The sequence below is a fragment of the Eubalaena glacialis genome, chromosome 1 (genome assembly GCF_028564815.1).
Source record: "Eubalaena glacialis isolate mEubGla1 chromosome 1, mEubGla1.1.hap2.+ XY, whole genome shotgun sequence".
NCBI lineage: Eukaryota > Metazoa > Chordata > Mammalia > Artiodactyla > Balaenidae > Eubalaena > Eubalaena glacialis.
Window position 1 is genome coordinate 75,749,282 of NC_083716.1, and position 17,374 is coordinate 75,766,655.

Consider the following 17,374-nt stretch of genomic DNA (forward strand, 5'->3'; position numbering starts at 1 on the left):
ATTTATTTATTTTTGGCTGTGTTGGTCTTTGTTGCTGTGCACGGTCTTTCTCTAGTTGTGGCGAGCGGGGGCTACTCTTCATTGCACTGCACGGGCTTCTCATCGTGGTGGCTTCACTTGTTACAGAGCACGGGCTCTAGGCACGGGCTTCAGTAGTTGTGGCACAAGGGCTCAGTAGTTGTGGCTCACGGGCTCTAGAGTGCAGGCTCAGTAGTTGTGGCGCACGGGCTTAGTTGCTCCGTGGCATGTGGGATCTTCCTGGACCAGGGCTCGAACCTGTGTCCCCTGCATTGGGAGGCGGATTCTTAACCACTGTGCCACCAGGGAAGGCCCTCTATTTTATGTATAGTAGTTTTATCTGTTAATCCCATATTCCTAATGTATACCCCACCCCTTTCCCCTTTGTTAATCGTAAGTTTGTTTTCTATGTCTCTGAGTCTGTTTCTGTTTTGTATATAGATTCATTTGTATTACTTTTTAGATCCCACATATGAGTGATATCGTATAGTATTTGTCTTTCTCAGACTTACTTCACTTAGTGTGATATTCTCTAGGTCCACCCATGTTGTTGCAAATGGCAATATTTCAAAGAATGTATATGATTTTTATAATTTGCTCTATGATTTGTATCTTAAATGTGTACCTATGGTGTCTACTATTTAATCAAGAGACACTCAGTAATAAATAATATCATTTCATGGAACCTAACATATATATTCTGACACAGGAAAAAAATACAAGTTATCACTAATAAAATGAGTTTATTTTATATTAAAGTTTTTACAAACCACATTTGTAAAATTACCGCCATACTAGGCCTAAAGATAACCTTTACAAAGGGATTAAAAATTGCAAAACTGCTTTCTCTTAACTACTAAAGTACATAGATTTAAAAGGTGTTAGAAGAGAAAACGTTAATTCATGGTCAATGTTTAAAGAGTTAAAATACATTATATCTGTAGAAAACTACTAGAAGATTAAATCTTAAAAACATTAAGAGAATAAACGCTGTACTTTCCTTTCAGAAAGCTTTACTCTTAAGTGATGTTTACTGAGAAACATACACTGCATACCACAATAACGATCTTTTCAAAATTTACCTAACTGCTTTGCAAATGGATCAACTTAAACAGAAAAAACCATAGGAAATTGCTTTTCAATACATATTAACCTATTTTTCCTGATAAAAGAAAATCAAAATAAAAATTTAGTTCATTCCAATTAAAAATACAAATTACTAATATTTAACAGTTGTATTATTTTTAATAACACAAAAGTTCAAGCATTCCAGAGTATAAACTGTGTTACTTAAAAAGAAAGAAAGAAAGAAAGAAAGAAAAACATTTATCTAACCAATGTTTTACAGAAATTTGGAATATTTACATATCATATAACACTGTAGAAATCTTTGGTGGTGACATATGGATTAAGTTCCCTGAAAACACTTTAATAATTTTGTTCCATCAATCTGTGTAGTCAAGTATTTATAACTGGTAATGCTGGCAGCCTCATTTTCTACCCAATTCCACATACATATAGGGAAGTGTGTGGAGGGAATCTTATGCAGGGTCTATGGGGGTTTACATAATTAATTCCTTAGCAATAAGGCTTATTTCTGGCCCATTTTTATACCAGAAAAAATATGGTGAACTAAAGAATAGATCAATTGGTACTTCCAAACAAACCCTGGAAATAGTTAATATTATGAACAAGTTGAATGACTATATAATAAAATAAAACACCAGCTACAATTTCTGGATAAACTTTAACAGCTACCAAAACAGTGCCCTAAAGGCTCGTGCAGCATCCAATGCCCATCCGCCAAGTGGTAAGCAATGGGGGAAGCAAGGCACTGTGCTCTAGGGATTAACATACCTCTTTTAAAAGCATTAGACTTAAAAGCAGAAAAACAAAAAATGACCTGTTCCACCTTAAAAGAAACAAAAACTTATGTTTATTATACAAAATTCAAAAGAAAGCATGCTAAAACACACATAAAAGAAGCAAATTTTAAGAAATATAAGAAAAGGAAAGAAAGGAAATGATAGAACAGCAAAATGACATTGATTGTATATAAGGATATAACAAACACATCAGAAGAAGCATTGTTAAGTGTAAGGAGATACAATTAAACAGAAGGGCTTGCATTATCTCTTTGAAACTAGTGTTGTCCTCCATTAAACGTTTTGATTCTAGACGTGTAGAGGGATAAATAATTCCTCCAACTTAGGACAGTATTCATGAGTTTACTATAATTAAAGAATAGGTTTAATACTGAAGTTAGACTTGAAAAAAAATACAGTGGTGCAAATCAGCCCCCAAAGGTAATGTTTTTGATACAAAGTCACTTACTTACATGACCTTGTCAGGCAATTTGAGATGACATTGCCTTTGTGTAGGAAAGATAAGCATGGCACAGGTAGCATTTATACTGGGAAGTCTAGTACTAGGCAAAATAAATAAAACTCTCTTCCAAGAGTTTATAACCAGAATTCATAGGAATTTTGAACACAAAGAGTCTTTCCAGAAATGAAGAGGCTAAAAATTGGTCAAGGTAAAATAGATGAAGATATTCATGGAATTAAACTTTGGGGGAAAATAAGTTCAATGAAGTTTTACTCGGTGGTACTTATCAAGAATGTGAGATAATCTATCAGACATTTTAAGACTTGTATCAAGAGAAATGTATGAATTATATTAAGGTACTCCTGAGCAAACATTCTGTTCTCTACACTCTGAGTAGGTCCTGAATATACATTGCCAGGTGGCTCCATTTCTTAGAAGGTAGAAAGGTCAAAGATCTTACAAATCTCTCTCACTGCTTTTTCTTTTGGACAAACAGAAAAATCAAGTAAATTATCTGAACAAGTATAATCATACAAATTTGATTACTGATCACTAAAACCATCATCAGAAATATATTTACTTAAGAGTTCATAATGCATAGTTACCTATGCCACCTAAAAAACCTCAAAGTTCAGTAACTCAAATTCTCTTGGATTAAAAAAAATGATATTTTTCTAAAATCTATTCTAATAACTTCTAATATGTAAGATTAACAACATTTGTACTTTGCATCGGCAGGTATCTTCAGGAAATTATCTCAGCCAGAAGTGAAGTGATTCAAATGGTTCTAGTCAATGCCAGATTTATAAATCAGCAGCTCGTATCAGTGCCAAGCTTGTGAATGGTTGGCTGTTGGTTAATTTCATGAATTAGAAGATACCTCAGTGCTATACTGGTCTCTGACTCCATTTCACAAAAGCTACCACTTTTAAAAGCTGAAAACATAACCAGTGTTAACAAAAACATGCTAAGTTCAACTACACTATAGAGCTAAATATGGGAAGCTGGTGAATTTTAAAATAACTTCTTATCTGTAAAGAAGATAAGTAAAAATAGTTAAAATTGAAAAATAAGCTCTGGTTTTTATTATTAAAATTAAATGAATATAACTAATGAAACCCACAGGAAAAGAGATGATGTAATTCAAGGCATAAATTTGACATGCCAGAATATGACAAATAACAATAAACACAGTGTTAATAAAACTTAAAATAAATGTACAGTTGTAAAATAAGTAAACAATTTTCAAGTGTGCAAAACTAGTCAGGAATGAAAGTGCTATGTAGATACCTGGTTTTCAAACATTTGCCTTGAAAACTTTCAGTTGATGGTGGAAAAACTAGAAAGTATTAACAAAGTAAAAATTTGAAGAATATAAAGCATACTTTATCTTATATTATACCATTGTTCTATCACTGCTAGATCAGAGGCCTATTTAATTACTATCCTCATGTGATACAGAGGATAGTAACAGAAATACAGGTAAACACAATACAATATCACAAAGTCTGGTGTATCTTGAACCATAAAAAGACTCTTTTCAAGTATACTGTGGGTTTGTGTTTCACTTTACATCCCAGGCACTCAGTGTTCTGAAGAATGTGACAATAGATAACACAGTATTCTATTATTTCTGATATATCTATCTATCAATTTTTGCATAACTACCTTTAGTAGTCAAGATTTGGAAGTAACTGTTAAAGAAATAAAAACTATTTAAATAGATGAAAGTAAATCCTATCACCACCACAATTTAAAGAATTATTTTAATGTATAAATCCTGAATATATGATGTTAAAAAAAAAAGTTGATGTATTAGCATAATTTGTCTTGGGATACTTGACATGTACATGACTAAAAATAAACTTGTGGTCTCTTCTTCACTTTGTATTTCAGTGACCCATACCGCACCTGAAGAGAGAAATGTGTTATTATTATGACTTAGGTTTTGAAGTAAGACAGGACTTAATAGCTCATAATCACAGTAATAATTTTTTAACTTTTCTGATATAAAGAATCAATTATGCGCTAAGTGTGTACTCAAAAGACAGCACTACCTATATACTCCAAAATGTAGTTGGCATTATGTTGCATATATGCACAGATTATTATCACTAATAAAAAATGAAATCATTAACTGTTATTATTTATGCTTTGCTGGGTACATGTCAATGAACATTGCTCACAATAATCTGAGGTCATTCGCTGAAATCCTCCAGTGCTTTCTGGGCACAAAGACAATATATTATTATGGATAGACTTTTACTATTTAATCCTTATTTAGAGTTGGTTCAAAACAAAACTACATACTTAATACTGTTAGCTGCTTTTTTTTGCATATACGTAGGGCTGGCACTGGGTACTCACATCAACCGTATGATTTTGCTATGTGAGAATACCATTTTCTACTTATAGTGGAAGACTAGGAATTTGCCATTTTCTAAATTTCCAGAGATCCTAATCCATCTGATCTGAATAAAGAATTTTAAATGTAGCCGGTGCTCTATTATTTCAATCCTTCATTTACGGATACCCTAAATGATAATGCAGCAGGGAAATCCCTTAATAGTAATCATTGGGAAAACAACTCTATAGCTGACTAACCTCTTTTCGGCCTTTCACGGTTTTCACAGATTTCATGCTTTGTGATCTTCGTAGCCCTCTGTGTGTTAACATCTCATCATCTGAATATGGCCCATCCGCTTCTTCATCTGTTTTCCCATCTCCATCTCTCAGTGGAATTCCATCACCTAGACGAGTTGTCAAAACCAGCATGTTTTGGTAAAAGGATGCCAGTCAGCACCGCCTCTTCACCCTGTCTATTGGCGGTTCTCTGCATGGTCTGCATTTGCCAGCTTGCTCTTCTCCCTGTCTCATCTGGAAGGCGTTCCCTGCCCTTTACCATCAATCTTTGCCCCTTGCACTATTCTAGAGGAGGCTCATAACTCATTTCTTCCAGGAAGTTTTCCCTGGCCATTCCTATTTTCACTATGCATTTTTCAGAATAATTAAAAATACTTTATTTTTTAGTAGGTTAACACGGCTGTCTTGTTCAAAAATCAAAGAATATAAACAGATACACAGTGAAAAGTCTCTTCCTGCCCCTTCTCCTTTTTGTGAACTTTTTTTTAAAAAAAATATTTATTTATTTATTTGGCTGCACCAGGTCTTAGTTGCAGCATGCAGGATCTTTAGTTGTGGCATGTGGGATCTAGTTCCCTGACCAGGGATGGAAACCGGGCCCCCTGCATTGGTAGCAGAGTCTTAACCACTGGACCACCTGGGAAGTCCCCTTTTTGTGAATTCTAAGCAACCTAAGCAACAGTGTGTTTTGGTCTGTTATTTGTACCTTTGACTTTAATTAGGGACTCAGGGTCCTTCTCACCCCACAACGTGTCAAACCTTTTGTCAAGACCAGAAATGGTAGAGTGAACTTAAGGAGTCATATAAGACCCAAAGGGGATAGAACTTCGGGCAAGATAATTCACTGGGGGCAGGTGATGGAGAAGTTAAACCAACACTGTTGCAGCTGCTAAGATAAAACCCAGCCAGACAGGCTACAGTAATTAGAAACACCACAGGCTATGATGACCGATGTTAGTCAAAGAAAATAGCCAGCATCAAGAGGGTCAGTGAGAGATGGATCGTGTGGGTGTGCTAACAGGCTGCTATGTGTAGCAACGAAGACTTAACATTGGCCAATATGCAAACATCCAGTCAGGCTGGTTACTGTCAGGAAATCTGAGAGCACCCTGAGGCTGGGATTCAGGGACAAGAACACTCCCATTCCTGAAGCAGTGGTTCTCAAACTTTATTAGAGTTTATTAGCACAAACTTATTGGCACATATGTGAGAGTCACCTGGAGAATTTACTGATACACACATTGCTGGGCCCGGGGTGGGGCTGAGAATCTACATTCCTAGCAAGTTCCCAGGTGATGCTTATGCTACTGGTCCCGGGCCCACACTTTGAGAACTACTGCCTGGATGGCGCAAGAGGGGGGCTCAAGTCTAAGGCAACTGGAGTACTACATAGGTTATAAAGACAGGGGTGAGGGACTTCCCTGGCAGTCCAGTGGTTAGGACTCTGTGTTTTCACTGCCGAGGGCCCGGGTTCCATCCCTGGCTGGGGAACTAAGATCCCATAAGCCTCAGGGAGCGGCCAAAAAAACAGACAGGGGTGAGGTTACAAGGCCGCATTATATTTCAAATTCTCCTCCAATAAAGGTAAGGAGCATAGATACCTTCTTCAGATGAGAAAAAAGTAGCAGGTTTTCCAGGCTCAGGAGGGGCCAAGAGATGGACTTCTTGCATGTGAAGAAAAGTATACTGAATAATTGTTTATTAATCTGCTCTCATAGGACATGAATAACTTGAGCATCACTAAGCAAACCATGAAGAGTTATAATTAAGCTTCTTCGTCTCTGATGGGAACATACTGTATAGCACAGGGAACTCTACCTAATACACTGTGGTAACTTAAATGGGAGGGAAGTCCAAAAGGGAGGGGATATCTATATGTGTATAGCTGATTCATTTTGATTTTGTTGTGCAGTGGAGGCTAACATGACATTGTAAAGCAACCATACTCCAATAAAAATTAATAAAAAAAAAAAGCTTCCTGGTCTCATAATAAGATAAACATCTTTAATTATATATTAAGGAAGTACAATTTTATGCTGCCAGACTTCTAGGCTAGAAATCAGGAAGGATTTGGAAGTAGAATCAGTCATTACATAGGCCAAGATCCTTTGCTTTCCTGCAGCAGTCAGAGGAAGTTTGTTCTAGGTAGACGTGACAGCATGTGCAAAGGCCCTGGGGCATTGGGGAGCATAACTGTGTGGAAGAGCTGTGAGGAGGTCAGTGTGGCCAGGGGAGGGAATGGGGTCAGTAGTCCTGGGAAAACCCTCTTGGTGCAATATTAAGTGGAAAAAAATGTATGTATAGAAACAAAGTGTTGAAAAACATAAAAATGAAACCATTATATCTGTTGGAAGCGGGCTTTTAAGTGATTTTAAATTTCTTAATTTTTCCTTTTTTAAAAAAAGTTGCCAAATTTTTATTTAAAAAATTGTATTACTTCTATAAATGGGGAATATAAACCAGAAAAAATATTTTTAGATTGCCATTTGTAGATTTTTCTCTATTGCTGTTGCTTATATAATACACCTAATCCCAATACAATAAAACTAAGGTAAAACATAGAATAAGGAATCAAGGAAAGAATCAGAAAGGAAGCGACTGTGATCAAAAAGTTCTCTAAGGCCACAGATGAAGCATAAGGCTACATTTTAACAAAGACGGCCCTTGCTATTTTAATTGCCTCTCACTTTATGTGATTAGGAATTGGAATTACATTCAAAATGATAATTATATATACATCTTATTCTTTGTTTCCTAATTTCAACTAAAAAAAAAAATCTTAGTTTTCTAAATATTGTTTCAGGAAAAGTGATGGATTGATTTGTTATTCCACAAGTATTGATATTTTAAAAATATTACTACGTGTGAGGCAGTGTACTAAATTATGGGGGATACTATGTTGAAAAACACACAACTGTCTTTTTCTACCCTAAGAAATATATAGTCCAGTAGAGGAGACAGAGTCTAGTGGGCATGACAATACTGTAATAAATGCTGTAAATAGAAGACAAGGAGAAGGTGCTACGGGAGCACACAGTAGGGGGAAGTGGGTGGTAAGAGAAGACTTCTTGTAGGAGGTGGTGGCCAAGCTGAATCCTGAAAGACTCATGATTCTATACACCGAGCACATGAAGGAGTGGGATGCCAAGGCTGGGGAGCTAATATACCAAACGCTATTGAGCTTGGGCTTCAGAGAACAAGGGGGAGGGGGCATTGAAGCATTTTAATCGGAGGGTGACATGATTAGATTTTGGTTCTCTAAAAGAGTCTTCTTGTACTTTGGAGAATGAATCAGAAGTGGATGAGACTGGAAGCAGGGAGGTTACTGCAGTACAACAGGCCAGAAATGATAAGAGTCCAGGGATTGAGGAGACAGTAGCCAAATTTGGGATCTGTTAGGAGATGAAGTCGACAAGCTTAATTTAGCAACTTATTAAACTAAACTGCATCAAAAAGAGAGGAGTCAAGTCAAATATCTTCAATAAAATATTCATTTTCTATTCCACTTAAAAACCTGAAAATGAGTATATGAAAATTCTGCTGTGAGTGGTGGAAACAGTATTAATCAAAGTTGTCCGAGGATTTTAAAGACTTCGGAGAAGGGGGAGACCCGAGATTACGAGAAAAGCCCGAATCTGGATGCCCTATCTGAACAGGGGCCCGGCGAGTTGGCTGAATGGTTTGCAGGTCCTCCAAGCCCAGGCAAGGGGAAGCTGGTGGGGTGCTGCTGGCGCCGACAAAGGTGATGCCAAGGTCGGCTGCTTTCCGTCATCAGTCTAGACTGGGCAAAATCCTCAAAATGGGGCTGTCCACGCACATTCCTGAGGAGGAGTGACTGAGGACCTAAGAATGAAGAGTCTCTGTTGCCGGGGGACCCTGAGGCCTAAGGCTGCAGCTGTTCGGCCACCTTTGGCCCAGAGCTCTGTTACCATTTTAGGAAAAGTAGCAGATGCTTTTGCAAACTGACCTGGTTTTATTCATAGCTCCTACATCTTAGAATTGGTATATTTTAAGTCCCCCCCTCCCCCCTTATAATAATAATAGCCAATACTGATCCAGTACTTAGCGTGGACCAGGCACTGTTCTAAGCAGTTTCCATGTATTAATGTAAGTGCAGAATCATGGAAAGTTGACTTGGAAGGGGCCTTAGTTATCGTGATGGAAGGGGCCCTGGATCCATGTGAGGAGAAATGAGTACTTGGCCACTTAACAGCTGTTAAGACCTTGAGTGAGTCTTGCCTCTCTGGGTCTCAGTATTCCTATCTGGTAAGGTGTTGAGGTGGATGGGAGGTGAATATGTTTCTATGTGAACGCCAACTCTGAGCCAGTTGAGCTGACTGGGGCACTGTGTTGAGAGAGATTCTGAGCCAGGGTGGGAAGTGCCACAATCCATTAGCAATGGCTGCCATGGGCACAGGAGCAGAGAGGAGGCATGTCACGTATTTGCCATCTTTGACTAAAGCATCTCTAAGGTCACCCCTGCCAAATTGTTTGAATACATTGTTCCAGCCCAAGTGTCTCACTAAGTGCAGTCTCTTTATAAAGTAAAAAAAGAGTAAGAATTAGGTTAGGAACCTTGGATACTTCATTTCTGTCATTGAGCATGTGGTCTTTGACAAGTAATTTAATCTCCTTAAGTCTCAGCTTATTCATCTACAAAATAAGGATAAAAATATTTAACCTGCATAGTCATCTTAAGGATTAAATATGTAAAGCATCAAAAACAAGACAAAACAGAAATCTCTTTATGTGCTGGTATATTGAAACTGAATATTGAACCACTTTTAACTAATATGGGAGCAGCAGGTTCTTTGCAGAAAAAATATTTCCACTTATCAGAATGTGGTGTTCTTTCTAAGGAAGTGAACATCATGTTCAAGGTGTCTATTTTCTTACAAAAAAGCATTTGGAGGGAGCCCTTTTTCCCATAGTGACAACATGTGGACTTGAGTAACTTCATCGAAGCAAGACTTCTCTCAATCAGCTAACCTCAAACCGCTCATAGCAAGCCATTACTAGTTTTCAAAAGGGAACCACTTTTCCAAATATTTGAATTTGCTTGTGTTCTGAGCTAACTGTATTGATTACACGAACTATTAGTAAACAGACTTTGCAATATAAATATACTTCCCACACTAAAAAATGTACCAACTTGCTTTTCTTGAGGAAGTTCGGAAGTAAATAAAATAGAAAAAAATTCATGATATAAAAAAAGAATACCTTAATTGTTTTCAAAACAAGAAGTAGGTTTGTTTTATTTCTGATTTTACGGGTAACAGGTTGATTTAAAACAAAAAATCACTAAAAACCCACAACTCAGAGGTAAATGCTGCTAACATTTTAGTTAGCAGCATTTAGACTCTCTTCCAGACTCTCCTCTATGTACATTTATCTGAAAAATAACTTTACGTATATTAATCCGTTTCATCTTCTATCTATTGTGCCTCTATGGTATAGGATCATAACACACACATTGTTTCACTGTTATTGTTCCCCCCGCCCCCAATCTGGATATGTTTTCATGTCAATACGTATAAACTGACATTATTATTTTTCACGGCTAATAGCCACCTTTTTGTTTAACCATTTCTCTTAGGAATTTGGTTTGTTTCAATATTTTGTTACTATAAACAACAACAAGACGAACATTCATACATCTTTGTACCTATATCTTTGAACACTTGTCTGATTATTTCCTTATGACATGTTCTTAGAAGTCTCTTGCTGAGTTAAAAAGAATACATTTTGATAATTCTTGCCAGACTGTCATCCAAAACGATTATTCTACTTTAAACTCTCATAAAAAGTGTATGAGAGTGTTTGTTTCCCAACTTTCTTGTTCTTTTAATTTCATGGTTTAAAATTTAACAGAAGAACTAATTAACACCTCACTATCCTAAAATATTTTAGTCACACCATTTTAAATTTAATAGATGGATACCATAAAAATAGTGTCATGGATTTTCAAATTTATAATCCTGGTTTTATTTAAATAATTGGAATACAATTCTTAACCAATTCTAAGGTATAATTATGAATAAACTGCTGATAAAGGGCTCAGATTACTGGTCCAAATCAGCAAAATATATATAGCAGTCCCCATAAACAAAATCAGTATACCTAATTTTTAAAATGCATATTAAGAAAATGCCTATTAGGGACTACTTTTACATTATTAAAGTATTAAGGATGATGGTTCAAGGTTCAAAGTTTCCTCACTCTTAAAGGCATTAGTACCTTAATCAATGGCCAATACTTAATTACTACCTCTTAGATAAGCCACCAGCTTTTTAAAGTTATTCATTCCAGGGAGAACTTAGAAGAAAGTTCACTATTTTTCCTTTATAAGAAGGGACTGTTCTTTTCTTTCTTTCATTTTTTAAATTAATTTAATTCATTTATTTTTGGCTGCGTTGGGTCTTCGTTGATGCACGCGGGCTTTCTCTAGTTGTGGTGAGCGGGGGCTAGTCTTCGTTGTGGTGCGTGGGCTTCTCATTGCAGTGGCTGCTCTTGTTGCGAAGCACGGGCTCTAGGAGCACGGGCTTCAGTAGTTGTGGCACACGGGCTCAGTAGTTGTGGCTCACGGGCTGTAGAGTGCAGGCCCTGTAGTTGTGGCGCACGGGCTTAGTTGCTCCGTGGCATGCGGGATCTTCCCAGACCAGGGATCGAACACGTGTCCGCTGCATTGGCAGGCAGATTCTTAACCAACCACTGTGCCACCAGGGAAGTCCCTTTTTTTTTTTTTTTTTTTAACATCTTTACTGGAGTATACTTGCTTTACAATGGTGTGTTAGTTGCTGCTGTATAACAAAGTGAATCAGCTATACGTATACATATATCCCCATATCCCCTCCCTCTTGTGTCTCCCTCCCACCCTCCCAGGTGGTCACAAAGCACCAAGCTGATCTCCCTGTGCTATGCAGCTGCTTCCCACTAGCTATCTATTTTACATTTGGTAGTGTATATATGTCAATGCTACTCTCTCACTTCGGGACTGCTCTTTTCAAATCGGTTTTAATTATAAAGGATGATTTTCAGTCTCCCTTAGAAGAAAACTTCTACTTGAAAAAAAAAAAAAGATCACGTAGCCCTGTACCTTATGGACCTAATAATACTTTAATAAGAAATATCCTGAAGATCTTAGTTCTCAGTTGGGCCTTGAACTACAACTTTCTTATATGCGAAAAAAATGACTAAGGGACTATGTCTTTTTGTTGATGTGTATGTTTCTAAGATCACAAAAATTTACTAAAATTTTAGAACATATCAACTATGACATGCTTATAATTTACATTAGAACAAGTTAGTTCTTAGTCTACAAGTCATGAATTCAACACGTTTTTCCATTGGAGTAATCCTATTTTCAAACCTGTCATCTTTTGTTACCTGCTTAAAACTTTTTATCTTATAAGTCAATATCCTTCTTTGTTCACAGCACTTACATTAAAGAGGGTTTAATTATAAAACTCAGATGCCACTACATAGTTTGAGTAGCAAGAGTAGAGATCACAGGTCAGAACTAGCGCTGGTGGTAGTGGGTAACCACATCCACTGCTCCTAAAAATTCATGGCAGCACAAGGCGCTACTGCTACTTTCTTACCTGGATTATCTCCAGAGTCAACAAAAAGCAAGCACTAACCTTATTTAGAGAAAATTTAGAGGAGGAGACCTACATACAGTTAAGTGTGAAGCTCAAGAATATAAGCTTAAAAATAAATGTTGTTTACCCAAATTCAGGTAGCGACCAGGTATTATTTTAGTACCCATCTTGACTCAAGATCCCGATTATGAAAGAACAATACATCAAAACAAAACAAGCACACCTGGTGATTCACCGGAGGCTGGTTTACTTTTCTTTTTTGTTTCTGGGAGAGGTTGGTATGCTCTTTGTCCCACAGGCTCATCACCTTGGATAGCTGTTAGATCATGCATACTGAAACTTCGTAAACGTTCAGTTATTGCTCCTTGGCTCTATTTAACAGAGAAGTGATAGATCCAAGAAAAGAAATGCACTTTAAAATACTTAATATGTTTCCATTTAACTTTCCTCCAACATTTTATCATGAAGCTTATTCATTTTAAAATGAAACATTCAGAAAAGTTGAAAGAATTCTACAGTGGATACCCATATATCGTTTATATTTTGCTATATCTGCTTTACCACAATATTTACCATCTATCCATCCATCAATCAATTTTTAATGCATTTCAGAGCAAGTTGTAGACATCAGTACATTCCACTCCCAAACATTTCAGCTTTAAATTTAATTCAAGGATGTAAAAAAATGTATAATGAGCTTATCCTCTCTGTAAACATCATCCATAATATTTCTCTCTCCTAAAAGTAGCACTTTGAGGCTTACGTTTATGATTCAGAAGAACTTTTTAAAGTAAAAGAGATGCTGTTTTAAAGCTAAGTCAGGAATGGTAATGGCTCTACCTAGAACACAGTAAAAAAAATTTGAGAGCCAAAGAATCTTGAGTATGAAACGATATTCAGTTAATGAATTCACCATCTGGCAAAGCATATCTACTAATACACACAATTTGACAATATGGTAGACATTAGGCACAAGTGGTATTTAAATTTAACTAAAATTAAATAAATTTAAAAATTCAGCTCCTTAATTGCACTAGCTACATTTCAAATGCTCAATAGCCACATGTGGCTAGTGGCTATTGTATTGGACAGTGCAGATACAGGACATTCCCATTACTGCAGAAAGTTCAATGCTTTTCATCACTGCACAGCTTTGAAAGGAACATTTCTGAACTGCTCAGACATAACTACATTTCCCCCCAAAGTATAAAGTTTTGTAAAGAGAAAAAAATAATTTCTAAATTTACCCACTTGAAAATTTGCATAGCATACAGATGACTCATTTCTTATTTATAGCTCGATTAAAAGTATTCTTCTAAAGGTTTTTTTTACACTTATTATTTCTTCTTCTCACACATGTGAATTTATGATTGCCTCTAGTTATAATGTAACTGTAGAAACTCATCCATAATGGTTCATCTCTAAATTTCAAAGCCTAAGGCACTACAAACATTCCAACATTACTGCTAACATGTATTTTACACTGAAGAAAAAGGTCTTGTTTCATGAGTCTTGATTTAGCTACTCCGAGTGAGTGATATCCTATTATGTCAAACCCAAACACCATTTTCACACCCCACTTAAGCTTTGTAATTTCTACCATATTTTTTGAATTATGAAAAAGAATTATTAAAGGGTCTATATCCTCAATAAAAATAATTGGATTCCACACATCTTTAAACATTCTTGACAAGGTTTAATTCATTATACTCTCTTTCTATCAGGTACCATTTGCTTCTTAAGTAGAGGATGACAGAAGACTTCAGACACACACTAAAAGGAAGTGACCAGTGCTCATCTGAAACAGATGCCTTGTTTTCTCAGAACTGTCATTTTCTCTATTCCTACCTTTGTATTTCTGTGCCCTCTCTCAGCAATTCTTGACTGTTTGCCTATTGCCAAATGAATGATAATATACGTCCATGATACCCTCTACTGTAACTCCCAAACCCTCCCACTCAAGAAAGTACATCTCAGCATGCAAATGAGTCAAAGTGCCATTGAATCAGTCTAGCTTTATAGCACCCACAAACTTTGGTATCTTTAATGATTATAATCAACTAATTACTTAGGGCATATCTCACAAATGAACTCACAAATTAATGTTAGTTCTACTGCTGTACTTTATATATTTTGCCTCCAGAGCAAGATTTTAAGAAACTAGAGAGGGACAAATCTTAGGCTTCTTCTGTTCTCTGAGTGCACGTGGTATGGGACTGATATTGAGTATGTAATAAGTAAACTAAATACTCTTTTTATGCCTCTTCTTTTTCATTACTCTTGACTGTTGGAAAATTCTCCATAGGTTGCAGCATGTTTTAATGTAAACGCTGGAGTTTATATAGAGAGTTTCAGCACCAAACTACAGGTACAGTCATGGGTATCTACATGGGTAGATTATATCACCCACTAGGAGTCTGCTTCAGGTTTACATTAAAGGTGAGCAAGGACCAACCCTGAGGTATCTGGGTGATCTATATACAGTATGGATTTTAATGTAGCTCTTGAGTAACAACCCTCTAGCCCCAAGTATTATCAATCCCCCAAAAAGGCCAGGTACTGTAGACAAAAGCAAAAAGGGGCTGTGCCCTCCTTGAGGACCAACGGCACTTCAACAGCTATTATCACTTTGAAAAATCATTTTTTCCCACTGTATATTTTCTAATGGGTCCAGAAGAGAAATAATATGGGGAGAGAAATATTGCACTATTGTGAACTTCAAAAATATTACATAAATTATAAGTATCCAATGTGACCACTTTAAAGGAGAGGTGTCATTATAAAATAATTGCAGCTAAAGGCAGACCTATTCCCTCTAATTTTTATATATTCAGCACAAAAAGTCCATTAATAAGGGAATTATGTTTGCAATAAAATATTAAGTGGAAATACCTACCCTCCACCTCAGAATTCTAAATCATGCAAAATATGGGCACAAGTATGCAGTATGGTTATAGTTAGGGAAAAATATTAAAAAATGAAAACAGTGTGATGTTTAGGCAGATGAGTGATTTTTTTCTGTTTTTCAAAAATTTCTTTATATTACAAAATTAGTCATAGATGGTATAGTGAAGTTTTAATTGTAACATAGTATACTATAAGAATTTCTGATCCATTTCTTGATCATTTTTCCAGTATCTAAATCACTTACTCCCATAATTAAAAGAAAAATTGTTTCTACATTTTGAGGGCATAAACAGGGAATTATAGTCACTTGTCAATAACAATACAAAAGATATTGAGATTTTGTTTAAATTAATAATGCCTTTTCAGAAACCATGGAGGACAGCACTGGGATGCCATATTCAAAGTTTTGAGAGAAAAAAAGTTTCAAATGTGTATTGACTATCCAGCAAAACTGTCCTTTAAAGAACAAATTCAGACATACAAAGATTTTTAAAAACTAAGAATTTGTCACTAGCAGCCCTCCCCTATAACAAATACTAAAGGAAGTCATTCCAGCTGAAAGGAAAGGACGCTGGACAGTAAATATAATAGAACCCATGTGAACAAATAAAGAGCACTGTAAGGTCATTAAATAGGGAAATATAAAAGAAAATTTAAAAAATGCTTTGTTTATTTTCTTCCATTTGGTTTGTACAATATTAAGCTAAAAAGTATTAAAAAAATGAAGACAGGTTCTAGTCTGAGGAGGAAAATACATGTGGAAAGAGCAGTCTTAGTCAATAAGTTGGAAGGGCGTTACCATCCACAAGGTAATTTCTATATCCCAGTATTTTAGATCCTATTCTCTACAGAATTGTATGTACACTGTCTGTTAAAATTGGTCCTAAAAATCAAAGAGAAGGTAACAGAAAGATAATGATGAGAAAGCAAAAGTCAAAGTGATTAAAAAGCATTCTGTAGAATATTTCACATCATTAGCAGAAGTGTTCCTGCCTTCAGGTAACTCTGAGTTCTCGGGGTTTGAATTTGGATGAGCCCAGAACATCCATTTAAGAAACTAAGAACACCGTAAGGGCTGACTGGGCGGGAGGGCTGGGACCAAATCTAACACATTCAAGCTCTGGAAAGAATCCTTCAGCTGAGAAGCAGCTTCCCAAGCTGGCCTCACACAGAGCTCACTTACATCCAAGGGCACTAGAGAATCTGAATGTCTGCTCAAGTATCCAAGTCTATAGTTGGCATCTGTAAAAAGGGACCCTGAATGTATGACTAATTCTAACTTCTTTATACCCAAACGATTCTGCCTTTGTTTAAATACTTCATATCCTGGTTATATATTACATTAAAGTTACTATATTTTGTGTTAAATAAGGGGAATTTACCGTGCTTATCAGCATCTTTGTATAAAACCTCAACCTATCCTCTTCACATTTTTAAATTAAGAATTCAAAAACATAATCAGCAATGCTTTATAGTCTTACAAGCGTACAAACAATCTTTTATGGAACAATTTTTATGATACTGTTCAATAATGAATAGCCATGAAGCTCTATTTCTTGTTGATCTTTGACATACTACATTATAACTGCAGATAAGGTTAGTCCCCAGTTTTTAGGGAAATGGCTTTTCCCTACGGACATTTAACACAATCTGATCAAGCCTAGAATGGAATTGATTGCATTTGCATTAAGTGAAAATTATATTTTAGTGGTTTTAAGACTAAAGCAATATATATTTATTGAAGAATGTTTGTAACAGAGAAAAACATAAAAAAGAAAGATTATTTGTAACCCATCACCCAAACTACCTATACATATTTGTGTATTCTTTTAGCCTTTTCTGACTCATCATACTTTTAGAGCAGGGTTTCTCGACTT

The 17,374-nt window shown here is 36.1% G+C and overlaps 1 protein-coding gene across 2 annotated transcripts in view; it reads right to left on the reverse strand.

Moving 5' to 3' along the window:
* Positions 1–1,439: 1,439 nt before the first annotated feature.
* Positions 1,440–17,374, reverse strand: part of REEP3 (receptor accessory protein 3) — a 96,325-nt gene continuing 80,390 nt past the window's right edge. For both annotated transcript variants that reach the window (XM_061181533.1, XM_061181536.1), the window contains 3 exons: positions 12,814–12,961; positions 4,951–5,096; positions 1,440–4,257 (listed from right to left, as the gene is read on the reverse strand). In XM_061181533.1, the coding sequence (XP_061037516.1) occupies positions 4,201–4,257; positions 4,951–5,096; positions 12,814–12,961 (351 nt within the window). In that variant the 3' untranslated portion in view covers positions 1,440–4,200. The remainder of the gene's footprint in view (positions 4,258–4,950; positions 5,097–12,813; positions 12,962–17,374) is intronic.